The following is a 27,677-nucleotide window of genomic DNA, read 5'->3' on the forward strand; positions in this document are numbered from 1 at the left end:
GCATACTCCCACTCTCCCGCAAGCCCTGCACTATTTCCCCATTCCACCACCTCCTAGCAATACGTCTTGTGTCTCGACTGCAGGAGCAAGTCCGTCGAGAGCTGGACTCCGTACTCAGAGAACACAGTCGATACAAGCGGGCCACGTAACGTAAGTTAACTTTCGTTCTTCGTAACTTACCTTAAATGTTTTCCTGTTGGTCACCATTTTTTAACTCTTCATTTCATTTGTATTGTCATACCTGCCAACTTTCGAAAAGAGTATCAGTAAAACTGATGCGCAACAAAAAATTAACAATTTTCAATATTCCCCGGCTTGACGAAGATAATACGGTAATATTTCTGGGCTACAAAATACAAAAATTCATGATTTAAACGGGATACTTCAATGAAATCATATCTACTTACATCATAGGCCAATGATTTGTATATGAAACTAACAATCAAGAAGAAATCCATGTTAAACAGCAGCAGGCATGGTGAATATTGGTTTGGAGCATACATAACAGGACTTCCATGATAAATTAAGCAGATATGTTATTAATTGAAAAAAGGCTTTACACAATAAAGCTTGCTTAACATAACACAGGCAAGAAATAATATAATACACACCGCAAATCACATGCTACTTCGACTTTAAAGTAATAATTGTGGCCTTTTTAGCTCCCTGCAAAAAGTTTTGAGAAAATGTTTCATCATAACAGGGACCAGAACTCCTGGTCTTCAAAAAAGAAATAGACTCCAGAGATTCACTGGACATGGATGATCTGAACTCTGTACTATTTTTCTTCACAAGGCTGAAAACACGTTCACATTCTGCATTGTTATGGGGTATGTTGACAATAAAGACCATTATTCTAAAAATTCAGTTATACTTAAGAAGTCCATCGGCACGAATTGATATTTGTGCCCAACTGGAATCACTTGCAGCATCTTGATTTGCAGCCAAAGTGTCATCTACCTGAAGAGCTGTGAACCGCCTCTGAAGATCATTCACCACCTCATCTGTAGTTTCATTCTCTCCCTTGCATAACATGATAGGAAACTTTTCCAAGAAAAAACGAATGGAAGAAAACTCTACATCTTCAGTTTTATCTAACCTAGCAACTTGAGCATGCTTTAACACTAGAACGGCCGAACATTCCTCATACCTATAAAGGCCGCAGGCGGTCATTTTGACCGCTGCCGCTTACTGACATATACCTAGGATCCAGGATCTGGGAAACATGAGAATGTTCAATAATTTATTTTAAAACAACAGTTAACCATTAGGATGTGTTGTATACAGATCAATCCAATGTTAAATATTAATAATTGTTCATATTCTCTCACTTCTAATAGGTAACAATGAAATATTTCGGCGGACTTGCTATTGAATGCCTTTGTGAAAAATTATGATAAAAATAACGGTCTCTTTGTTTACAAGCCTATTTAGGCACTTGACAAGCAATTTATGCAAGTTATTACCCTACACGAACATTTTCCACACACTACTTTGTTGCACGAAGAACACGTGTCAGAGGTTTTGTTCTGTTTACAATTGGAGTTCACTTGACATTGTCGTCGCTTACGACTGGCACATTGAACCTGAATCTGAGGCTCAGGCTGAAGTGTAGGTAGTTCAATCAACCGGGATCATGTCTTCACAAAATCAGATCTTAGTTCTTGTATTACTTCAAGAATATAATCATGTCGAGAGATTCTCTGTCCCGTAATTTCCTTGTAGACTATCCATGAATTTATTACTGCTAGATCAAGTACGTTGTCAAATACATGTACAGGCCACCTTCGGCATCCAGCTCTAGTGGAGAATTTACGCGCCATTTGATCAACTACATCCACACCATACTTAGTTCCGTTATAAAATTCAGTAGTACTAGGGAGCTTCTTGTTATCTTCACTGACTTGAACGCTTAGGTGTAGAGTGCTTAGCAGAAGCACATTCTTGTTCACTTTTCCTTGATATACTGTGAGAGTGGTGTGATCTTCCTTCTGAAGTACGACAGTCTCGTACAGATTCACACGTAGTGCTTTGATTGACATCGGGATTTCCGTCCTCACTCCATTGATTGTTCCAACAATACTAGTTTTCTTCTCTTTAAGTCTCTCAGCCAACTTTACCGATGTAAAGAAGTTATCAGTGGTCACGTTACGTCCTTTCATGAGGTATGGGTCCATAAGTTCCATGACAACATTTTCAGGCAGTGATTCATTGGCGGGTCGCATTTCGTCTTTCCCAAGATAAGGAAACCCATTGCACACAGACGTAGAATCAACGTCTACCAGTAGCCAGAATTTTATGCCAAATTCATCTGGCTTGTTGGCCATGTACTGCGTGAACCTGCACCGAGCTTTGCTGGGGAAGAGTTGTTCATCAGCTGTGACATTCGCTCCTGGTTTATAGCACGCATAACAATTCTCAATAAATCTATTCCAAATAGCCGAAGCCAAAGCAAATTTATCTGTCTGTAAACGAGTGGATGTAGTTTTACGGAGATCAAAGCGCAAATACCTTAGAAATTCTTGCCATAGTGTTAGTGAAAACAGGGGGACCCCATAAAGAAGACCACATATGATCTACAGCTAGACTTGTAAGTTTATAAGCTCCACGGGCGTATAAAAAAGCAATAAAAGCATCTAATTCTTCCAAAGAAATAGACCAATTATTATCCGTTGTCTGTCTACGAGCTTCGGTCTCTGTGCACATCTTTACATGCTTCAACATGGATGCATCAATGAATAAACGCCAGCCACTAACCTTGCTGTTAGTCTCTACGTTACGCTTAGCGTGAGAAGTAGGCCCTGCTGCCTCTTTCCGTACATTCTGAGCAGCCATCCTTCCAGGGGGGTTCCCACTACTCTCGACAACAGTCCAAATAGTTGTTCCATCATTACCACATAACTGATTCCCTGGTGCAAATGAAGAAGACTTTACCAGTTCATGACCTCTCCCACCTCGTCCCCTTCCTCTTCGAACAGGTTGCCTGCTGCTAAGAGATCTCACTCTGCTGCAAGATTGATCACGGCTGGTTGAAGGAGTAACTGCGTCTGTCGTAGGTGCGAAGTCCATCGTGTGCATATTTTCATCAGCCTAATCACCATCACTATACGACATATTATCACACTGTTGAGGTATAAAATCCTCATCGTCACTCATTGCGTCTATATTTGATAATGTATCTTCGTCACCTGATTCGTCTTCTCCTAGCTTTTCAAGTTCTGCTAATAACTGAACAGGAGTAAGATTTTGCCGCCGAGCCATTATTACGCACTATACGACACAAGGGACAGGCACTAACTCGTCCACTCGCAACCACTGCTAGAGGCATACTATTTAGTTACATCATACGCCCCTATAGCGCCACTTGTAAATATATCACAGGAAGCAAGCAGTGAGCAGAATAGAGCTCTCCGTATCAAGGAAGTGAAGCGGTCAAAATGACCGCTTATGGCCTTCCTAGGTATAAGGGACAATATCGGTGTTCCCTTATTATCTACGGATGTAATTTTTGGCGTGAATGTACATAACCCTAAAAGATTAAAAGTCACAAAAGAACAACCTCGTGCGTAAAAAATTACGAGCGTGGAAATACCTTGAAATTCGCTAACGGTCAAAATGACCGCTCTGGCCGTTCTAGTGTTAACACATCATCCTTGAGTGGAAACTTGTTGATGAGGTAGTCACAGGCAGCACAAAAGTAGTTTCTCATTGATGAAAAGAAAAGGGATTTATCTGTATCCTGGAGATCATTCACTATGTTCGAAGTCTGAATGCCAATAGCTAACTCATCATCACTTCTTTGATTTTGAATCAAGTTGTACTCAACTTCAAGCAATGAGGAGCTTTTGACAATTTTGGGCTTAACAAACTTGGTGAACAACTGCTTTAGCAAATCCATTAGAAGTTCTAATAAAAAAGTGAACTTATGGGGAAGAAGTCTAAAGGGCAAGAATAAATTTGTCAAATACAGCAATTGTCACATGAAAGAAAGTGCAAAAGACCTTGTTCAAGTTTGAGACAGGAACATAAACAATTTTTCCTCACGTGTTGTAGCAGAAGTCTTACTTTTAGGATGGGTTTGTCACATTTGGAAGAATATGCTATTCGTTTAGGGGCATTTGTAGTAGCAGAGTCAAGAATTCTCTTCTTCTGATGCTTTTTGGATCCACTTTGTTCAACTCTAGGTATTCTGAAAGATGTCAAGCTTGTGGAAATGTTTTGGGTACATATACTACTTCCTCCTTGAAGAAAGAAAGAAAGAAAGAAAGAAAGAAAGAAAGAAGCAGATCCTACTGGTCCTGTAGTCTATCTAAATATCTGCCTAAAGATAACTACCTACTACAAACATGTTTCAGAATTTTTTTTGACTCATATTGTGCAAGTTCTGAAATTTCTGAAGGCATTCTTTCTTTTGACACTCTTCTCTAAGAAATAAAATATATCAACAGGGATCTCAGCCACTTTTTTCAGCTGCTAGATTAATCAGGTGGCAAATACAACCTATAATGGCAACACCTGGTTGAACTTACTTTAGAAATGCTGAAACTTTATTTTTGTGTATTGTCATAACAAGAGCATTGTCGGAACAGAAAGCCACACAGTTTTCAATTGATATGTTATGAGAATTCAGCAGTGATAACATCAGGTTACCTATGTTTCGCCCTGTTGAGTCCCCATCTAACGCTGGTATAGATAGCACAGTGCTCACTACTTCTTCCCGTGGAATATTATAGAATGTAACAACAATAGGATACAACTTGGCATTCGTATCATGGCTTCCATCCGTTGCCAAAGAAAATGGTCCATTCTGAAGGCTCTTAACATCTTCAGATGATTCATTTTATGCCATTTTATTTACAATGCACATCGTTTTCGTGCGACCACAGCTAAATTTCTTAGCAACTACTGATGTAGGAAACACCTTCTTAAATAAATCACCAGCATGATCAGCCGCACTTAAGGGCACATTGTGTCCCACCAAAAGGGAAGTAAACAGACACTCAGCTCTAATTACGTCACTGTCAACGTTTCCAGACTTAGCAAAAAATAAAAAGGTGTTGATTTTCTTGTTATCTTCCTTCGATTTAACATAACTTACATGTTCATCACACTTCACATGATTACTGAAATTGTTTCTTCCACCATGTGCAATTTTAATATCACACCCATATACCGTGCAAAAGGCAAATTTTTCTCGCTTTCTTGATTTTAGAATGCACGGAAAATCAACAGAATATGATTCTTTCAATGTCTGGAATCTAGTTGGATTTATTCATGAATCCTACAATAGGAATATAGCGTATGAAAATATCCGAGATCAAATGTCTCGATATCTACTGAAACAGATTAACAATTAAGTCAATCTTATGTTAATTTTAAGGACACTTCCTCTAAAGCATTACTTTGTCAATTTATATATTTTTCATCTAAACAGTGTTATGTGGCTGAAGATGTTGATAATATACGAAACATGTACCACTTTTAACCATTAAATTGCCTTAAGCAATCATTGTATCGACTAGGTGGAAAATAAATAAATACTTAATTGTGAATCTATTGAAGTGCGATACAGATCATGAAGCCTATTTTATGTAATCTACTGAAACATCGAAAGGAACCTGGATCACTGAACGTCACATAAAATTATAACAAACACTCAAGGCAGTCAAACACTTCATTAAAACATGTGAAAGCACACAAAGTCTTAAACCATTCAATGAACATGACGCCAACCTCGTGAACAAAGAATATGCACATGGTAAAAAAAACACACACATGTGCAACAAATATAATTAATTCCAGGAATACAGGAAACTGCGAAGCACGAAGTTATAACACACAAACTTGAAAACTTCATCATTAAAATGTCATAACCTTAAAAAGCCAAAACATTCAAGGAATGCCAACTTCGTTAACAAGGAACAACACTCACGTGGTCAAGGAATATGGGTTGAATCGCAACAAGCGAACGGAGCAGAACAAAGAATTTACGGAGCAGAGTCTGTCGACACCTAAGATTCACATGGAAGAGCTGTTATCCCAGCTTTAAATTCAATTCCAATGACGACACAAGCATCATAGGTAAAAATTACCAATCATATCAAAAAATGAGTTATTGACTATCAATAACATGCCTTCGACCCATGCAAACAATCACTTGTACGAAAGTGGGGTGATTATCGAACGTTAACGTTTCAAACTTTTGTCCGCGAAATCGTAAAATGACACCGTCCATCTGTAAAACTGTAAAATGCTGCAATTTCCATCAATTTTACAGATAAACCGTAAAAGTTGGTAAGTATGTATTATCAATTTTACAGACTAAAAGTCAGATGGTTCAACTTCAATAATGTTTATGTACAGTAAAACCTCGTTAATTCGAAGTCGTTGGGACTCAAAAATCGGACTTCGAATTACGTGATTTCGAATTAACCGCCAATTCGCAATTCAGAACCCTTGCCACGTTACATGATATTCTAAGGCCCGTTACTGCATGCAGTTAACCTTGCTTCACAGTTTATACCTTTCAAATGCCACGAAAAAAAGAACTATTTCCAAAATGTATCCAAGAAGGTGCATTTACAGTATTCAAATAATGCACTCTGATATCTCACCGGTAAACATAACCTCACGCAACGAAAGAAGGACAAAAAACACGATTCAAAGACGAGGAGAAATCTATGCTGGTTCCCATGTGCAAGTGCTTTATTAATTGGATTACTATACTGTATGCATTTTAGATGCCTTGTATTTACACAGAAAGTACCTGATGCCTTTATAATCGAACTTTCCTATGACTCTATGCTTGTACGGTTTCCCGCCATGGCACTTCTCTCGTACTTCAGAAATGTAAACACTTGCCGCATCACAAAGTATTCTAAGACCCATTAATACATGCAATCACCTCGATTCACAGTTTAAACCTTTCAAATGCCATGGAAAAAACTATTTCCAAAATGTATCCAACAAGGTGCATTTACAGTGTTCAAATAATGCACTTCGATAAATCACTGACAAACATAACCTCACGCAACGAAAGAAAAAAATCGCACAATTCAAAGACGAGGATAAATTATGCTGGTTCCCCTGTGCAAATGCATTATTTATTGGATTTCTGTACTGTTTGCATTTTTAGATGCTTTGTACTGGCATGGAAAGTGCCCTACGCCCTTAAAACATTGTAGCTTATCGAACTTTCCTATGACGAGGGGATAAAGTATCTCGCTTCCATGTGCATTGCAACGCACTACTATGACCCCCATCCCTCACCCTTGTACGATTTCCCGGCTGACAATTTCTCCTTTAAAACCATACGACCGTTTGGGCTCGCATGAAAATAAAGCAATGCAGTTTCACCGGCAATGGCAATATTGTTCGGTGTCTACGAATGTATTATATGAGCCACGTTTTTTCGTCAACTGTCGGCATAGCCAGTGTTCGCAGATTCTGTTTTCCCGCACATTGCCTGTTGTGTGATATTACGGCATTCCTTAAAAGGTTGAATACAAAAGAATTCCGATTTCATTCAACTTAGCAATCATGATACGCACTGTAGACCCACCGAAGTGAGTGTAAGTGCAGAAAGCTACCCCTCCACGTTCCGGAACGCGCGTTCTAATATGACGCGGAACGGATAAATTTCGATTTGAAATTATTCTGTAACATACTATTTAAATGTAAAGGCAGTTTCGAATTAATAGTCTGAATTTCGGTAATGGGGCCGACATTGTACTTCGAATTACGAATTATCCGTATTTCGAATTAAACAATTGAAATAACATGCAAAACTATATCTCATATTTCCGGGAACGAGAGCTTCTTCGAATTAGGCGGGATTTTGAATTAACCGATTTCGAATTATCGAGGTTCTACTGTATATCAGCCTATGTCTGAACATAACAACTGGAGTTGATTAGTAATACCGTCAACTGCTGTTTCTAAAGAAAATTAGAAATGAAAGAGGAGAAAATGTTTCTGTAACAAACATGTAAATAACATGGTCGATGGCAGTCGTTACCTCATTAGGAATAAAGGCTAAGTAAACAATTGCCTAATTTTAATACTCTACACTGAAATTAAGTAAGAATGCACTACACCTCAAGATATGACAGAGCGCATCACTGATTTCAGAGGTTAGTTTATATTTTCTCGCATCTGGTTAAATTTCGGAGAGATTATTCCTATGTAAATTTATAGCGAGAATGTTATTTCTCTACCTGCGCTTGGAATATGTTTTCATGATACATATAGTACGGTTAAGTTAGGTGACGCTGTTTGAATAAGAAAACTGAAACATTTGCCACAAAATGCGATCGATCATCTTCGGTGATACACCTTAAGATATGGCAGAGTACATCACTGATTCAGAGGAAAGTTTGTATTTTCTTGCGTCTAGTTAAATTTTGGAAAGGCTGTTCCCGTGAAAATTTGTAGCGAGGGGGATATCATTTCTCTATGTGCGCTTGAAATATGTTTTCAGGATATATATACCATTAGGTTAGGTGATACGGTTTGAAGAAGAAAACAAACATTTGCCACAGAGGCCTCTGGAGTGATATTATAATTTTGCCAGAATGAAATTAAACATACACTTTCACGCAGTATCGGATCTCGAAAAATAACAAACGAGTAAGCCGTAGTGTGGATATCATCCGCGAAAACGCAAGTTTTGAACAAACCGACTGCCGTTTCATACCGATTTTAATGTGCACGGGGTTTTCCCCGAATTTTACGAAAAATCGGATATAATGACAATCTGTTATAGTGAGTAAAATTTTTAACATTATGAATTCAACTGTAGTTATTCTTTCGAATGACATCTTGATGCAAAAGAAAAAACCTATATTGGAAAGAAAGAGAGAAAGAAAGAAAGAAAAAAGAAAGAAAGAAAGAAAACAGTTGACTATCCATACCTGAATTGTTTTTAGTACAGATCTCCGGTTGTCTGCAGGTCTAAGATCCTTGGGATAGTATATCCGCAGAGAGCTGAGTTGAGAAATGAGTGTGTGTTGCACTGTTAAGACTTCCACTTCCCCTGCCTCTCCAGGAGGACAAGGCTTGGGGACACCACCTCCGATATCGCTGCCTCCACCACCTACAGTATGAAGCAGCACATCCACCAAGATAGCTGGTGCAGCTTGGGCTGGGTTTGCCTTTTTACCACCATCACCCTGCTTTTTAAAGTTGATGATTATACCCCACTCAAACTCATCATCTTCAGTCTTTATCTAGTCAAAGAAAAACATTTGCATTAGATATATGTTACAGCAACAAAACAGCCACAAAACAAATCTCAAAATGAGCAAAACTTTAAGGTATGGCCAAAATACAGTAGAACTTGGTGGATACATTGCCCCTGGGACTTCTCAAATCCTAGTCTCTGTCCTATTAAATGAGTCTTGAAACACAGATAAGACAATTTGGTTATGTTTTGGCTGGACTGCGTATTAAATAAAATGTTTGATGAGCACATCATTGACCATGCTCATGTTAAGGCCAGTCTCCAGTGATTAACATTTAAAATGTTACAATTGACATGTATATTGTGATTGTGTCTTCCAATTGACTTTGCATGTTAACTCAGAGTGTTGAGGTTAAAATGTTTAACATGTTGGCGTGTTTTCCGCTCCAAGTGGAAAACATGTCAAGTCAATTCATTGTTCGTGAGATGCCGGCACTGATTCGGAAACGTCCATGCTGTTTCCATGCCAACAGATAGCCTAAATGACACAAACGGCGTGCTTCACGTTGTACCATTACGTAACAGTCAAGGAGATCCTACTTGCAGAGATATAGCGGACAAAATGGCGTGCGCCGGCTTCATGTGACATGAACACACATGAACTGTCACCAAGAAGCAATTTAATCACAGTCTAGAAGGCGGAGGTATGAAAGACCATCAGAAAAGAGTTTCATGTTGGAACAACTATTGTCTCAAGAAATAATTGAATTTAATTAATTCTTAACTACCTAAAAAAAAAAGAGAAGAAGATCGCATTTGAAAAAAGTAATCCACTTGGAAGCACAAAGACGTCAATTAACGTACAGGAAGAGAAGTGTGAAGAAGTAATATAAATACGAGCGAAGAATTCAATCATTTTCGGTTCAAGATTAAGTCGAGACGAGGAGAAACATACACGTTTCTGTTTAAAAATATTGAAGAGAAAGGAACTTACGGACCCATGCAAGATTGAGAAGAAAGGCTGAATTATAGTACTCTAAGTGGCTGAATATAGTTGAGATTAACAGAAATAAAAACTAGAAGCATTAGCCAACGTTCAGGAAAAGATATATTTAATGAGAATAAGCCGCATTTAAAGTCATCTTGTATGAATTGTATTGTTTCTGGAATGCTGACGTTCAGTTAGGTAACGGAAATTAAATTTCCGACTACCTATGCAGGGGCACCACGAGCAGGAATCAGCTTCACTCCACTCTATGTGAATGTGGTGAAGAACAGACAATGAGCCATCTCCTTGTTTGTAACTTGTGTCCAACTACTTGCTCTCTCCAGAATGTGATGGACGCTACCAAGGAAGCTTACTGGTCACACCACATTTAATTAATTTTGTATTTATGGAGAGCTTAAATCACATCGTTACCTGCCATCATCAGAAATGATTATGATTATAGTACCAGATTTGTTATTGTCCTGTTATTATTATAAGTATGTATAATGTATGTTTCTGACATGATTAAATAAATTTAAAGTCATATTAAGCACAATTTCCAGACATAAGAGAAAATACTAGCAATTATTTATATGTAGTAAAAGGCCCAAAATTCAAGAATTAACTATGTATTCTGCCCGAATAATGTCATTTTCTTCTTGCATGAACACCCGTAATATGATGGAAACTGCTTAAGCCGATGGAGGAAGACTGCCCAAGCTACTATGACGGAGACCGAGACTGCGAAGCCCAGTGACCAGCTGTGACGTGTCCGGAGATGGGGTCCAATTACTCAGAGATGGCATAACATACGAGAAGGAGACAGCAGCTGACCCATTCGAGACGAGATAAGTAATAAGTTTCCGATATACATATTTGATGAAATAAATTAGAAGGAATAAAGAATTACCTAGAAACGGATTATATGTGCCAGATTGTGAATGTCAGTGCTAGATCTTAAGCAGTTAACCACATGCGTGTGCCAATATAAGTAGTAGATATACTCATAATGAAATTATAGGTTATTGTCAACAACTGTGAAGTGTATATATCGATGTTAACGAACCAATCTACACGGGAAGATTACTTAGCAATGAACTATGGGAGATTGAGTTGAATATCTATGAATTGCAGAGTATAACCTAGCAATTGAACAAACCAAATCGACAGACATGGCCACAATGATTATATATCTCTATAATTATAAAAGGAAGTGTTTGTCTTTCTGTCTGTGTGTCTGTGCGCGATGCCCAGCAAAATCTACAGCACGCAGAGATCTGAAATTTTGAACAGAGGTAAATGGAAGGGGGTCCGAATGCACCTCGAAGCCGGAATTTTCATTTTCGCTTTCGTTGGTTAGTTATGAACGAAAAACCATCGGAAAACGTGCATTGGGATATGACAATTCAACGTGCTGTCACCAAGATTAAATGCATAGAGTCGCTGTCGCTAGGCAACATACATAAGATAGGTAGAGAACACAATATTCAAGGAGCCATTTTACGTCCAGGACGTAGGAAGATGTTTTTGGTCTTATATGGTGTGAGGGCATATGACGGTGTTGATGATGAATCGTTCGTCGGTTCGGGACGTTAAGTCTTGAGCTATTCGAGAGGAGTGGACTATGTGCGGGCGGCGGGTTTCATCCTCTTCATTCTTGCTATCATATATCATGTCATTCATTTCTTTCAACAAGCAATTTTTACAAGAATTACCCGGTGTTCTACACAGTTACAAGTCTATCGACTACACGGCAGAGCTTCGAAAGACTTGGAATCACCTGGAGTACCCTCGAACATCTTAGAGCGGACGATTGTGGCACCAATTATCCTTCTTAAGAATAAGAATCCTGCCTTCTGCAATGAACATGACTCTGAAACTGATGACTAATATTATTGAAGCCATTCTCATGATTGGGCATGTCACGAGCGAAGTAATATTCATTCCTCGGATTCGAATAATTTCTTCGGATATACAGTTTAAGTTTAGATGTCTGCAGTGTTCAAATTAAAATTTCTCCATGTAATAATAAAGCAAGCATAATCTTCTTCTTCTTCTTCTTACTGTATATAAAAATGGATGTTGTATGCATGTATGTGTGTGTGTAAATGACACATGTCCTCCTAAACCACTGGAGCAATTTCATCCAAACTTGGTACACTTATGACTTACTATCCGCAGACGAGCACTGTGGGGGTAAGCCATCCGTAGTTCCCTTAGGGGTGAGTGGCCAGGGGGGAAGGGGCAAGGTATAAAAATAATCGAAGAAAGTGCCGAATCCACAGTTTTCGGGGTCGCTGAGATGAACAGTGACACTCCCGATTTTTCAAAAGTCAAAGTTCAGCTCCCTTTCGCATGGGGGGCGAGGGGGAGTGATATATAAAATTAAACGAAAATAATGTCGAATACATAGTTTTCGGGGGTCGCCGAGGTGAATTGTATACTCTGGATTTTTAATATCAGGAGACAAACCACGTGGGAGTAAGACAGCCCAGGAACCCACAGGGTCGGGGGGGGGGGGGGGGGCGAGGGGGGTCAGATAAACAAATTAACGAAAATAGTGTCGAATCCATACTTTTTGGGGTTGCTGAGATGAATAGTGACACTCCGGTTTTTTTTAAAGTTCAAGTTCAGCCCCCTTTGGGGTGGGGGCGAGGGGGGAGTGATATATAAAATTAAACGAAAATAGTGTCGAATACATAGTTTTCGGGGTCGCCGAGGTGAATTGTACACTCCAGATTTTTAGTATCAGGAGACAAACCACGTGGGGGTAAGACAGCCCAGGAACCCTTAGGGGCAAGGGGGGGGGCGAGGGGGCTGAGATATAAAAATCATCGAAAATAGCGTCGAATCTATACATTTCGGGGTCGCTGAGATAAACAGTGACACGCCGGAATTTTTTGAAGTCCAAGTTCAGCCCCCTTCGGGGTGGGGGGGCGATGGGAGAGTGATATATAGAAATAATAGAAAATAGTGTCGAATACATAGTTTTCGGGGTCACTGAGATGAATAGTGACACTCCGAATTTTTTGTATCAGGAGACAAACCACATGGGGGTAAAACACCCCAGGAACCCTTAGGGGCGGCGGGGGGCAAGGGGACTGAGATATACAAATCATCGAAAGTAGTGTCTAATCCATCATTTTCGGGGTCGCTGAGATGAATAGTAACGTTCCGATTTTTTAAAACTGTAAGTTTAGCCCCCATTAGGGTGGGGGAGGGGGATTGAGATATTATAATAATCGAATATACTGCCGATTCCATAGTTTTCCGGGTCGCTGAGATGAATAGTAACATTCCGTATTTTTAAAGTCTAACTTCAGCCCCCTTTGGCATAGGGAGTGAGAAAGGGTGAAAAAATAAATTGTCAGAAATGACCGAGATAATGGACGTGTGTATGTTCCAGTATGACTTTCAAGTATAACGTACTACCTGGAAAACGTACTGTGGGAGTAAGACGCCCCTAGAACCACTAGGGAAGCGGGTGAAATATAATCCACACTAATAAATGGAAGTCTGTTTGGCGCGATCGATATATACTGTACTATATATATATAAATTAAGGCATAAAAATGAAAACAGGCGTGAATTAGTGAGACCATTCTAGGCGTCTTAGAAATTTGAAACTTGGTACCAGACAAGCTGATGACTTCAGGATCCCTAGAAAAATCTCAAATTCTCATAATTCTCTGAGGGGTACATGCAGGGAGTTTCAAACCTGCATAAGAACATAGTCTGTGATATTTATCCAGAACCTACAGGTTTTAAGGGCTTAAAAGTTTCCTGAAAGTCCTGATTTTTAACCCACTCTCCCATATCAAGATCGCAGCACAATCTCCCAGACGAGTTAGAAAATTGAAATTTTGCAAAATTATAGCTTTTAGCATGTAACCGGTGGAAAATGTACAAGATGTTTAAAAGTTTTATTTTTTACCCTCGAAAAATATCGAAATATGGAGGCAATTTTAATGACGGTGCAGTCCTTCCTTTTGATGTATTTCGTGGCTAAACGGTAAGTCGTATCACAAAACGGATGGCACAATCTGCGTTCAATTTGGAGTGATCTACAACTTAGGTCCTATGAACTTCTGTCATATCTCTATCCCTTATACATTAATTTTTTCTCTTTGTGGATTTACCTAAACTTTGCACTTTGTACACATATAATTGATGGTTTGATTCACTTATACGAAAGATTGGATCATTAAATTCTACACGAATATTGGCCCACCCAGTAGCCATATGTGAGCCAAATTCTATGTTTGAAGCTGTCGCATACGTATCTGAAAAGTAATTCACTGTGTGAAAATCTTACACAAATTTCACCCTTTTCAATGTTACTAAATAAATAATGAATTATCTTCCTCATCAATAAATAGAAATATATAAAAATAATCATACCACATCAACAAAGTGTATAATGAATTGTGGTAGACAAGTGCACCTGTCGTTATCATCACAACTCCACAACTCGCACTTTACATTGGAAACATCATCTGAGGACCTACCTATGCTTTTTCTCGGATAACGCCAATTTAAATGCAATATAAAAATTATTATTCACTTCATGTACAGTAATTTACTTCGACATCCATATACAATCTGGAATACCGTAGCGAAGCACGGGTACAATTGCTAGTTATATTATATGAAGAGATGGATTATATTGAAAATACGCGTTCATTAAGAATATGTCATCATGGGAAAACCAAATCGTAACAAATATGATATTTAGAGGAAGTGAAATGAGAATACATGTATTCAGTTGGGTTATTAAGAAGAGGTTTATGAGAAATATGTAGTAATGAGAGTAATGAAATGTATTGTTTGTATCATCGTAAGATTAAATGAAGGAAATTGATGTTACGGATTAATGTGTTAGATATTAGTAATTAGTATTAGTAATTAGTAATGCATGATAAATAACATCCAGGCTATGAGGTTAGGTCATGTTTATGTGAATATAGAGTTACAGACCAGCTGATATAATGTTGAATGGTAAAATAACATGAAAGATGATGCATAGGTAACGAGTTTCAGGTACTTATTGGCGTAGATGTTCGGATATTAAGAATTATTGCCCTGCAGAATATGAATGTCTCCCAATTAAACTGTAGATTGACTAATTGAATTACAAGTGATGAATATCATTGTTAATCCGTATTGAAGATACTGAATGTAGAATGCTAAAGGGTTTATTGTGTCACCTATTCAAAACATTATAAATTTTTAAACACTTAGGAATTTATTATTAATTCCATGACATGTTTCGCCCTTCACTGAGGGCATCATCAGTCATAGTACTTCATCAATGCATAAATCAGGTACCTGATTAGTAATTAAATTGTAAACAATAAGATACATTACAATGGGAAAGTTAAGCAAAAAAGAAAAACTTGTTCAGTGATGATACAGTTAAACAATATAAGTTATTAGAAACAGTAGTCGGCACCAATGCGTAAAATACTGGGTATTTTAGCAGAGTCCAGCAGTGGTGGTCCGAAGAATAATTGATGCTACTCATTAGAAAATCATAGGAAATTATAAAGTTTATACAAATATTTACAATGAAACAGTTAGGGGAGAAAGGGTATAAAGTATCTGGCGTCAATGTTCATAACACTAATTACTGCCATTGGTTGAACATTTACAGGTTGAAGGGTAACTATACAGTAAATTTACAATATCCAATTGGACAGATGAGAATTTACAAGCTTATATACATATTTACAAGAGAGCAGCTTGGTGAGAAAGGATATAAACATGTTTGGCATCAAGTGCGTCCCATTGTTTTAGTCGTTGGATGACGATTGCAGCATTAATACATCAGTAATATGCAGAGCAGTCCAACCTTAGTTTATAACCACAGGGGGGAGGGAAAAATATTCCACTGGTTTTTTTTTTTCAAGAATGTTAAATGAGGTTCTATAGGCGTAGTCATTCTGGAAGTTGTCTGGTTGAAGTCCCGGGTTCATGAATGTGGCTTAATAAGTACGGTGAATTTGGTTGGCATGGACGGAGACTCAATGGGTGTCACTGAGTACACTGTGCATTTGAATGGCAACAATGACGGCAGTTATTTGTTGATAATTGTATTTACTGGGAATGTTGCGGGTCAGAATCCTTCGCTTTTTAGTTCTGTAAACTCATGTAGCTTTGAATACTATGTGAAAACATCAGTGTGAGATGCTAGGAGACTTCAAATTGGTATTATTCCTTAAATGAGAACGTGAAGGACCTCGGGACGAAGTTATTGTTTTGTGCTGCTGGCCTGGTGAAACAGAATGGAGTTGCTTATGGTATAATCCGCAGTGGAGGGATTAAAAATACATTACTACAGAGTCAGAGCATCATGGCTGGGACGAGGCATCTTCTTTTTCTGTTGCGAAGAGGAGCCGTAGTGGCACGTCATGATCGTGTCGGTGTGCGCTGGATTGTAGCGTGTTGTTAAAAGTTGTGTTGGATGAAGTGGAAGTTTTCTGTAATCTCCAAAAATGAACACGAATACCCAAATATGAAGGATCCCCCACTTCCTACCCATAATAAAGGATATGACCTTATGAAATATTTACCCTATGAACTATATGTGTGCGTAATGATGGAATTAACTAATTCAGTGAAGCATTAATGACAAATAATGAATGAAAGAATGCAAAAGACCCAATTCCAACTATGTCGAACAAAAGATCTATGTATCTAATATGAAGGTTTATCATATTTTTCATTTTCTTTTCTCTACAACGTGCTTTTCAATTTTATCTGCTTTCATACAATATTAGCATGCTAATAAATTAGTGTTAGGATTATTTCGGAGTTTTATTATTATTATTATTATTTATTTTCCACTAATTGTAGTTACAATTTAGGGATGGTGAATGGAGAAAGGGCATAGCCCCATATACACAAAAGTGCCTCCATCACCACTTAAAATTATAATATACAAATATACAATTACATAATGATATGTAGCTGTAAGGTAAGATAAATAATAATAACAGGAATTATTGAGATGAGATGGTGAATGATGAGGTGTGTTGCTAGAATATGGGGGTTAAATGATATTTATGCTCATGCTCTCACTCTTCAACGGAACCTGCGATAATATTAACATATTTTATTGGACAAAGTTAATATTTTTACCCTGAAGAATGGTTTAACGTGTAGTAGGATTATAGTTACTCTGCGACACATATTCTCTTTGTTATAAACTACAAATACAGTACGCACACGTGTGTGTGTGTCTCTCTCTGCACTATACCAAAATTTATAGTTAGAAATGGAGTGGAGAAAGGAAATTACTCTGGACTTAATTAATGATGGTAATAGAAAGGCCTTGTTTGTGGGGTGTCTCATCAAAGGAATACACAGATAGAGCGAAGAAAGCCGATAGTTTCCAGGAACTCTGAATTATTTATAATTGTTCCCACGAGTGCATCGAAAAAACCTAGCGTCCCTCCGCTCTCAGTAGCCTACAGTCAAGAATTGCAAAAAGTTCAGAAAAGTCAGAAGTCGGGGGCAGAAGCGGGCGTAGTTTATACTTCAAAGTGGTTTGCTTTTGAAGCAATGAGCAGGATGAGGGGATGAAATGTGCCTAATAAAACTGCATTTCTAAATCATAACATGAAGCAACAGTGGCAATAATAAAAGCCAAATCCTCTTCATACGAGTCCTTTGTCCTTGTATGAAAATACTAGACACCACCTAAATGTATAACCACAAATTGATATGATGAACTACCTGTATATAAAGAAAGGAAGTCAAGTTTAACATGTTTATTAAGTATGGACACAATGTTAAACAAAACAGCCTTTAACACTTAACATTTAACATGCTGATGGTGTCACCAGTTAACATTTAACATGTTGTTAAATGTTAATCAGTGGAGACCGGCCTTAACACAGTAACATCTCGATACAAAATGAATACAAAGAGGATACAAAATGAACACACAGCCACAGTGATTTACAGCATATCGGTGCTGTAGTGTAGCATAAACTTAGAACAGAGCAGAAAGTTCAAATTACTAAACAATGAACTAATGACAAATAAATGATACAAAGTTACTGTACCGATCATAAAGAACACAGTTATCCCACTCTTTGTAGCATGTTCGAAACTTGCACTAATGAGAGCTGAATTCATTATACCAGATATGTTAATTTCCTCACCAGCAGAAGGACAGTACATGCTGTCAGTTACTGCAACACACTTGACTATTTGTGAGTAGCAATTTGCAGGAAAATGACTTAGACTTCTCTCAACAGCCATTTTGTTGCTGCACAACAATGATGGACCACACACAACCAACAGTATGAGTTAACTGTTCTGGCGCTTCTGGTGGAAGGTACTGGGACTGCCTCAAACTGGCACCCAATGATTTCCAACTCTTTGGACTGTTGAAGAAGCACCTGGGTGGTAAGCAATTCAATGATACAACCATTCAGCATACCGTCACAAAGTTGCTTCAGGGACTTAAAAACTAGAAAAGCAGCTAGAATTGAGATTTCTGGGGATATACTAAAGACAATGGGTTGGGATACAGTACATATCTGAAATACTTATTTCACTACTGTTGGCATGAAGGAGCTATACCAAATCAATGGAGAATTGATATAGTAGGGTGATAGACATAAAGCTGAAAATTACAGGCCAGTAAGCTTTGGGAAATCATACTTTCTGATTATATTAGACATGTCTGCAAAATTAATAACTGATTCGATAGAAGGCAGTTTGGGTTTAGGAAGGGTTATTTCACTGAAGTTCAACTTGTAGGATTTCAGCAAGATATAGCAGATATATGGGATTCAGGAGGTCACATGGACTGTATTGCAGTTGACCTAATCTAAGGCATCTGATAGGTAGATCACAGCAGACTATTGGCAAATATGAGGGCTAGTGGGCTAGACAAAAGAGTGACTGAATGGGTTGCCATATTTCTAGAAAATAGAACTCAGAAAATTGCAGTAGGTGAAGCTTTATCTGATCCTGTAATCATTAAGAGAGGAATTTCTCAAGGCAGTATTATTGGACCTTTATGTTTTCTTATATATATCAATGATATGAGTAAAGAAGTGGAATTAGAGATAAGGCTTTTTTCGGATGATGTTATTCTGTATAGAGTAATAAATAAGTTACAAGTTGTGAGCAACTGCAAAAAGACGTCGACAATGTTGTGAGATGGACAGCAGGCAACGGTATGATGATAAACGGGGTTAAAAGTCAAGTTGTGAGTTTCACTAATACGAAAAGTCCTCTCAGGTTTAATTACTCTGTTGATGGGGTGAAAGTTCCTTATAGACCGAGCTCAATGCTGCAGTCGCTTAAGTGCGGCCAGTATCCAGTGTTCGGGAGATAGTGGGTTCGAACCCCACTGTTGGCAGCCCTGAAGATGGTTTTCCGTGGTTTCCCATTTTCACACCAGGCAAATGCTGGGGCAGTACCTTAATTAAGGCCACTGCCGCTTCCTTCCCACTCCTAGCCCTTTCCTGTCCCATCGTCGCCATAAGACCTATCTGTGTCAGTGCGACGTAAAGCAAAAAAAAAAAAAAGTTCCTTATAGGGATCACTGTAAGTACTTAGGTGTTAATATAAGGAAAGATCTTTATTGGGGTAATCACATAAATGGGATTGTAAATAAAGGGTACAGATCTCTGCACCTGGGTAAGAGGGTATTTAGGGGTTATCGTAAGGATAAAAAGGAGAGGGCATGTAGTCTCTGGTAAGACCCCAACTAGAGTATGGTGCTCGTGTATGGAACCCTCACCAGGATTATTTGAATCGAGAACCGGAAAAAATCCAAAGAAAAGCACGTTGATTTGTTCTGTGTGATTTTGGACAAAAGAGTAGTGTTTGGGCAGGGAAACTTGAGAGAAAGCAGATGAGCTGCTTGAGTAAGTGGTTTGTTCCAACTGTCAGTGGAGAGATAGCATGGAATGACATAAGTGGACTAATAAGTCCAAGTGGTGTTTTTAAAAGTAGGAAAGATCATAATATGAAAATGAAGTTGGAATTTAAGAAAAATTGGGGCAAGTATTGGTTTATAGATAGGGAAGTTAGAGATTGGAATAGTTTACCAAGGGAGATGTTCAATAAATTTCCGAATTCTTTGCAATCATTTAAGAAAAGGCTAGGAAAATAACAGATAGAGAATCTGCCACCTGGACGACTGCTCTAAATGCAGATCAATGTTGATTGATTGGACGCAGATTTCTTCTATGCCAATATCAATGTTTTGGTGTGCAGCTGGAACACGGGCTTGGAAAAGAATTGTGACCATGTTGAACAGTAGTGCATATAATTGCTCTACTATTGCATATCCTTATATCTGCCTGTAAAATAAAATGGCGATGACAACAACAACAACAATAATAATAATAATTCCAAAACACAGTTTCTTCATACAACTTAGCTTGGAGCACAGCACTCTCAGAAGAAAAGTTATGAGAATTGAGCTGAATTTATACAAGATAAAAATAAATAATATTTTTCATATCAGGGTATTTCATTTTATGTAGGTCATACAAACTACATAACTACTGGCCGGAGATACCACTGTAAGTTCTTCTTTTGCTTATTATTCTCCTTGTAGTGCCAGATGATGGTGATCATCATGGTAATTTCGGTCCCTTTGGTGGCATTTCGGAGTAGTTCTGCTGAAGGCATCTTGTACTAGTCTCTCACGTTCCTTACCCAGGAGATAAGTCGATATCCTCTGCTCCTCTCCCCAGAGACCTTCCCTTGCATGACAAGCTGGATTACACAGAATTTTCCTTCATTCCTTATAATATGCTCAAACCATTACAGCTTCAATTATTAGATGATATTCAGTAGTTCTTTCTCCCTATACGTTCGTCTCAATACATTTTTGTTAGTACCTTCATAGAAATGTAAAAAGAAATAGTACTTCCTAAAACCAAACCATCTACAGTGCTTCTGAGTTTATTGCCTTTTAATACAGGAAGCCATATAAGTTCAGGTTAAACAAGAAATATCAAGGAATATGTGCAAAGACGAACTTACCTTGACCATACGGCCAGGCTGCAAGAACGGAATGATGTACTGAGGTTTGGTGAGGTAAGACCGGAACTGCTTACCCAACTGATCCAACTGCTGTCGTATTCTGTAATAAGATGCAATCTGAGACTCCTTAGGAACAATTATGCTATCATGTTCCTCTTGTGCTGCTTGAACACCTGTAACAAAGAACCCCAAGATGAATAGCAATCCTGAGATTCTCACATTAACACTATACAGAATGGCATATAGAAGATGACACAGAACTATAGTAAAGGAACTGCAAAAAGCAGACATGAATTCACTTGGCATGAAATTTCTACAAGTCTCTCACTCTTACTCTCATTCCTATAATTCCTATGATATTAATTCCTGATAATTCTGTTCAATTATTTAAACTGCTCGTTTTTGTTTTGTTTTGCAAAATTCTAACATAGATATCTAAAAATGGACACAAAACAGTTTGCATGTTAAAGGTACAACTAAAGCCAAGCCAGGAAAGGAAAGGAAAAGCAAGACAGAAAGTCTTCCCTGACAATGATATGAAAGACATATTGAAGAATAGATTAGTACCAAAAATCAGCATGATATCATATTTACTTGCATGAAAATATTTTCCCTACTTCCCGATCTTCTGAAGAGAAAAACATCACATCACATACTGGGCCCTCCTAAATAAAATAAAAGAACTCTGCTATTCCATTGGAAGTGTTCTAGGCCATGAAAAGCACATTCTTTACACCTAATGAAAGGCAATGCTATAGGATAACAAACTGAGTTATATGTATGTCAAGGTGAAGAGCAGATTTTACGTATAACTACGAATTACAGTAGAACCTCGATTATATGTTCCCGGAAACTAAGTTTTCCCGTATTATTAATTCAAATTACGTGGTCCTGTGAGCATCCTAATTAAATCATGTTGTAAAAATTCTGCATTATCCGTTCCTCGAAGAAACGATTTCCCGGATCAGCCGTCCAGAAATTTTAGTTCCATCAACGCTAAGTCCTCGATCACACATTTTTCAAGAAACTGCATCTCATGAAAGGACGGCTACGTCATACTTACGGATCTTGGTGTTGTCTCGTCATTGCAGTAATTTGAGGAAGTACTGTACTGAAAAAGAGATTGGCGGCGAACTTGCATAAGGGACCATCTTAGCATCACATTCGGGTGGTATTGTTTTCTTGTTTTTTTTCTATTGGCTTTATGTCGCACCGACACAGATAGGTTTTATGGCGATGGTAGGACAGGAAAGGGCTAGGACTGGGAAGGGAGCGGCCATGGCCTTAATTAAGGTACAGCCCCAGCATTTGCCTGGTGTGAAAATGGGAAACCACGGAAAACCATCTTCAGGGCTGCCGACAGTAGGGTTCGAACCCACTATCTCCCGAATACTGGATACTGGGCGCACTTAAGCGACTGCAGCTATTGAGCTTGGTGTAGTATTGTTAAGAGAATCCGTGGAAATCATAAAGCAGAGAGAGTCCATAACAATTGGAAGGAGACAGAGCGCATTTCAACAGCTCTACTTGAAGACGGAATGAATTTCGTCAAATGTTCGTACTTGCAAAACGTCTATCTTATGTCCAGAGTTTTATGGGATTTTTTTTTTAGTGTATCCCCAAACAGGTTTTCAGCATTTCCCTCAGGGCACTGTATAGTCACTGGGCTTTCAGACAGAAATCAAAACTGCTCCTTCTTAAGTAACACAAATTTACAGTAGTATTTTAATATTATCGTACACGCTTGTTTTATCGAGACATGAACAGATGTTGTACCTTACATACATAAAGCCATGGGAGGTTATGGGATTGCCTATTACCGTTTTCGTCCTAATATAAGACTGGGAATTTCACGTTTTTTGTGTTAAAATGTTGTAATAACCGCAGTCATTTCATTTGTGCACGTTACATTTAAAGCTTTGTATAACTTAGCACTCGTACAGACTTGTACAGCGAGCACGCTTTTCAGCTGAGCTCAAGGTCGCGAATAATTGTAATTTCGGAAGTGTTAATATTTTTTCTCTTTCCAATTTGAGTGTGATTAGTGACGGGCAGAAATGAATGTAATGCATTCAAGAACTTGAAAATCGATACTTACATTCAAAACAATTCAAAGCCATATTCTCGAGTTCAACATAACCTTGAACAGCCGACGTAGGCCTAATTTACGTGGTACAAGATTTCCATAAACTGACTACGAACAGTATACCGGTGACCAAATTACAATGGAACATAAAAAAGAGGATTTCGCCATTATGTAGAGAATTAAAAACTACTTGTGGTCGATTGTTGTTTGGCTCTGGCTGATCAAAGTTGCTGAAGTGAAAGAACTTTTCAGAGCAAAACTGACGAAGTTTCCCCGGTAAAACTGAATGTAAAGTATCGAGATTTTTATGTCGTGTACTGGTAATTAATGTTTGAAGCCAGCCCCGCAGTCTAACTTGCCTGCCTTTCACTCGAAAGGCCCGGGTTCGATTACCGGGGAGGTCAGGTATTTTTACCTCGATATGAGGGCTGGTTCCAGGTTCACTCATTCTACGATTACCTTTAATTGCAGAGCTATTGAATGGTGAGATGGCGGCCCCAGTCTAGAGAGCCCAGAATAATGCCCAAGAGGATTCATCACACTGACCATGCGTCACCTCGTAATCTGCAGGCCTTCGGACTGAGGGCGGTAGCTTGGTAGGTGGAAGGCCCATTGTGGCTGTAGTTTGGTTCAGTTTAGGGTCTTTGTAAGATTATAAGTATACATATTTCATTTTTGTGAAGTTTAACCAAGTTGATGGTTCATTCACTCCCAGATTTTCCATTTTCGCATGTTGTACGTTTTTTTCCGTGGTCCCTCCAAAAACGGAGAATTGAGGTTCCACTGTTCTTACAAATCAGGTTTAGATATAATGTGACATAATCACTGAAATAATATTCTCTACTTTCAGCAATAAGATTAAAAACAAGTTATTTCACAAGTAAACAATGTAATCTGTAGTGATGAATCTTTTATTATACCTGTACCAGGTTTGCAACATTATTAATCAACATCGTTGATTTTACACCCAGTTTTTTTTAAATTTATCTAAAATAGAATTTTGTTTACCACTGACTGAGCAAAGTCTGGTATAAGCAATTTCTAAATCTCCAACTATTTTACCTAGTTTTATATGGATTAAAACTTCTCGTATAAATTTTACCTTCTTGTCCAGCATATAACTTTTCCTCTTTCTGTTCTGCATGGCTGAATGACAGCAATGTACAATTTTACCGTAAATCATACATTCACGCTCTAACCCATGTCGAAACAAATATGTCCACAATTATGGGCCATGAAACGATCAATGGTAAAATATAGTCATCACTGCAATGGCACAATATTACGTGTGATGGGGTTAAAAAAAATAGAACTGTTATTACAGGGTGTTCTCCAGGAGAATTTCATTTAAGAGCGAACTCGGAATACACGTGAAATTTTTCAATTCCAGCCGAAGCCTGGACGGGAAAACACATCATTTACGTACATGTCTTACATTTCTTACGAGAGTCGATGAACACATAAGGTTGGTTCGGTAGGCGAAGGCGCGGGCAAAACGCTAGTATGATATGCTTTAGAACATATTGCTGTCGGGAAGGGCAAAGAGCATGTCATTATCAATGGAAAAGGAGCCTGTTTTGGATTTGATTCAAAACTTTTTCTGAAGTTATAGGGTTGGGGGCAGGGTGGGGGGAATCACTGATAACCCACTTCAAAGGTTTCATCACACGTAATATTGTGCCATTGCACAACTTAGGTGGTTTGAGGTTACGTAACAACATTACAGGTACTCCTACTTTCAAACGAAGTTTTTGAGATGGAAATCCTGGAGGATTAAGAGTATTTAGGAATTCTACTGGATAATTGACAGCATCGTCCATTTGTAATACCGTGTCGACCGATTTATACTCTATTTCTTCTGCATCAAAATATGTAAGCAATGCTTCATTTATTTCATTAGCCGTCTCATTAAAGTAAATCTGCTGAAATCCAGGATCTTGATGAGCATTTGGCAATTAACTGCCTATGGAATGCTAAATTTGACCCTATACTTGGAAAGTTGGCATAAAGCCGGGTTGGATGACTTGCTTAGCACAAACAGATGTCATTTGAGAACAGCTGCTATATTTTCTAATTCGATCAAAAAATGACCATGATCTGGATGGGCACCCATTAGTAACTGTACAATGGTTCAGGTGGAAATTAAAGTGGTGGCAGCTGAACCTTAAAAGAATCGCAACACATGCCTGGTGTTTCATCTTTCCACTTGAGAGCATGGCAGAATTGGCATTTATGAATCATTGTACCAGTGGTTATCAAGCTGTTATCATCCAAATTAATTTCAGGATCGTAAGACATCCCGGAACGAAACTTAATTTTACAAGGACGCAATCGTGTTTCTTTACGAACCCCAGGGTGATGTTGCTCATATTGCGATTGAAATGTCCTGTAATATTCGCAATTATTTTGCTGGTGTGTAGCTGCCACTGCTCTATGAAACTCAGGATTATTTTTCTGGTATGTCGGTGCCACTGCTCTATGAACCTTGGGGTTATTATTCTGGTACGTGACTGCCGCTGCTCCATGAACCTTGAGATTATTCTTCTGGTACGTGTCTGCTGCTGCTCTATGGACTTCGGGATTTTTCTTTTGGTATTTACTTGCAGCAATGGTATGTGCGGAAGGATTATTCTGTAAAAATGTGGCTGCTGCTTTTTAAAATTTTATTTTTCTCGTAGCATTTGATTATCGAGTACGACGTTTTTCAGAAATTTTTGTAACAACGAATGAAGCACTTGTTTCTTCGCAGACATTCATATACAGTACTTCAAAATGTCCATTAGAGAGATTACCAGTAAATCGCAATCTTTTTACAGTATTAGCTTCATCACTAAATGTCCAGTATAACTTAAATCACGATAAACTTCAAAGCGGAATGGAAACATTTTGCCTGCTGCCGTCAACTCACATGTTCCACTATAAGTTGAAACTTCTGACACGAAAATTCGGCACTCTTCTGAGGAGGAATAGTTATTACCAAGATGATTTTCGGACAAAATGGAAAACAAATTACGAAACAATAGCTACACGAACTTCTTTATGCTGTAACTGAGTAGAATATAAAATGTAAGAAAGAGATATAAATAGACACGCACCGTCACCTTACAATAGAAACAATGTTATGTGGCAACACTTCACCATTAATGTTTAGATAAGTTACTGCCATTATGCTGTGTGCGTAAAGAAGACATTACTGCGCTGCAGTCTGTTATTTAGCTGTCTCCTTGAAATATCACACACCAGTACGTTGAATCTTCTGATATGAAAAGTTGGTACTCTTCTGAGGAGGAATAGCTATTAGCAAGGATTGCCAAGGTTCAACCCTTATTGCTCAAGAGTTCTATCACACCCACTTCATTACTGGTCGACAATATTATGCAAGTTGCCTCTGGTCCCTCCTTCGTTAATATGAGTGACATATCTTCGAACCATAGACAGCTTTGCTAATGACACATGCGTGCGCCGAACTGGTACTGCTTTCGCCTAACTGTTTTACCAGTTGTCCAGATAAAACACTTCATTTAAACTGTAAACGGCTGCATAACTCACTAACAAAATATAAAACTGTAATAAATCTTCTTGATAAAACAATATTCCTGTGTTAAAAAAGGCCGCCAACAGGTAGATTCAAACCCGCATTCTTGCAGTCTGTAGTCCATTGATTTAATCGTTGCGCTATCAGCGCAGCGTAAAACACTGAATCATGAATTCACTCGCAAACATTCGTATATTATGTAGGCCTATACACGGTTAATTGTATTTTCTATTCTTTAAGGATTGGTTTATTACCGTCTTAGAATATACGGAAGTGGTGTGAAATGGCACGTACACTTATATGTTGGAAAGTGCCACGGCCATTTTTAATTAGCGAAAGCCAAAGATTCATGCGCGCAAGGGAAGTATTTAATCTGGAAAATCTTGAAAATAAATATATTTCTGTTGACTTTTCAAGAATTGCAAGACTTTTGCTGTACTATTGAGATGATTTGGAAGACTAAATGAATATATATGTACAATATTGTTCAAAAAACAGAGATATTGAACACAAATGTAAAACTGCATATCACCCCTTTAAAATCTGAATTTTTAAAATTTCTTTTAAAACAGTATTTATGACATATAAAATAAATATCTGAATGAATATAAGTACAATATTTTTCACAGAAACTGAGAAATTCAACACAAAAGTAAAATCACATTTTACCCCTTTTCACCCCCTTAAAATTAGGAATTTTTAAAAATCGTTTCTAAGTGCGCATCTAAGCTACGGTAGGAACATGTCCTCAAATTTTCATGCAATTATCTTCAGTAGGTTTTGCTGTGCGTTGATTATCAGTCAGTCAGGACATCTTGCTTTATATATATAGATTACACAACGGAATTTGTACATTACACCTTAGTAC

General features: G+C 38.1%; 1 protein-coding gene across 1 annotated transcript in view; it reads right to left on the reverse strand.

The window, feature by feature from the left end:
• Mtr4 (exosome RNA helicase Mtr4) overlaps positions 1 to 27,677 on the reverse strand; it is a 212,863-nt gene that overhangs the window by 83,451 nt on the left and 101,735 nt on the right. The window contains exons 10-11 of the mRNA XM_067145842.2: positions 21,189 to 21,361; positions 8,913 to 9,227 (exon numbers count right to left, since the gene is read on the reverse strand). Coding sequence (XP_067001943.1) covers positions 8,913 to 9,227; positions 21,189 to 21,361 — 488 coding nt within the window. The remainder of the gene's footprint in view (positions 1 to 8,912; positions 9,228 to 21,188; positions 21,362 to 27,677) is intronic.

This window comes from Anabrus simplex, chromosome 4, assembly GCF_040414725.1.
Source record: "Anabrus simplex isolate iqAnaSimp1 chromosome 4, ASM4041472v1, whole genome shotgun sequence".
Classification (NCBI taxonomy): Eukaryota; Metazoa; Arthropoda; class Insecta; order Orthoptera; family Tettigoniidae; genus Anabrus; species Anabrus simplex.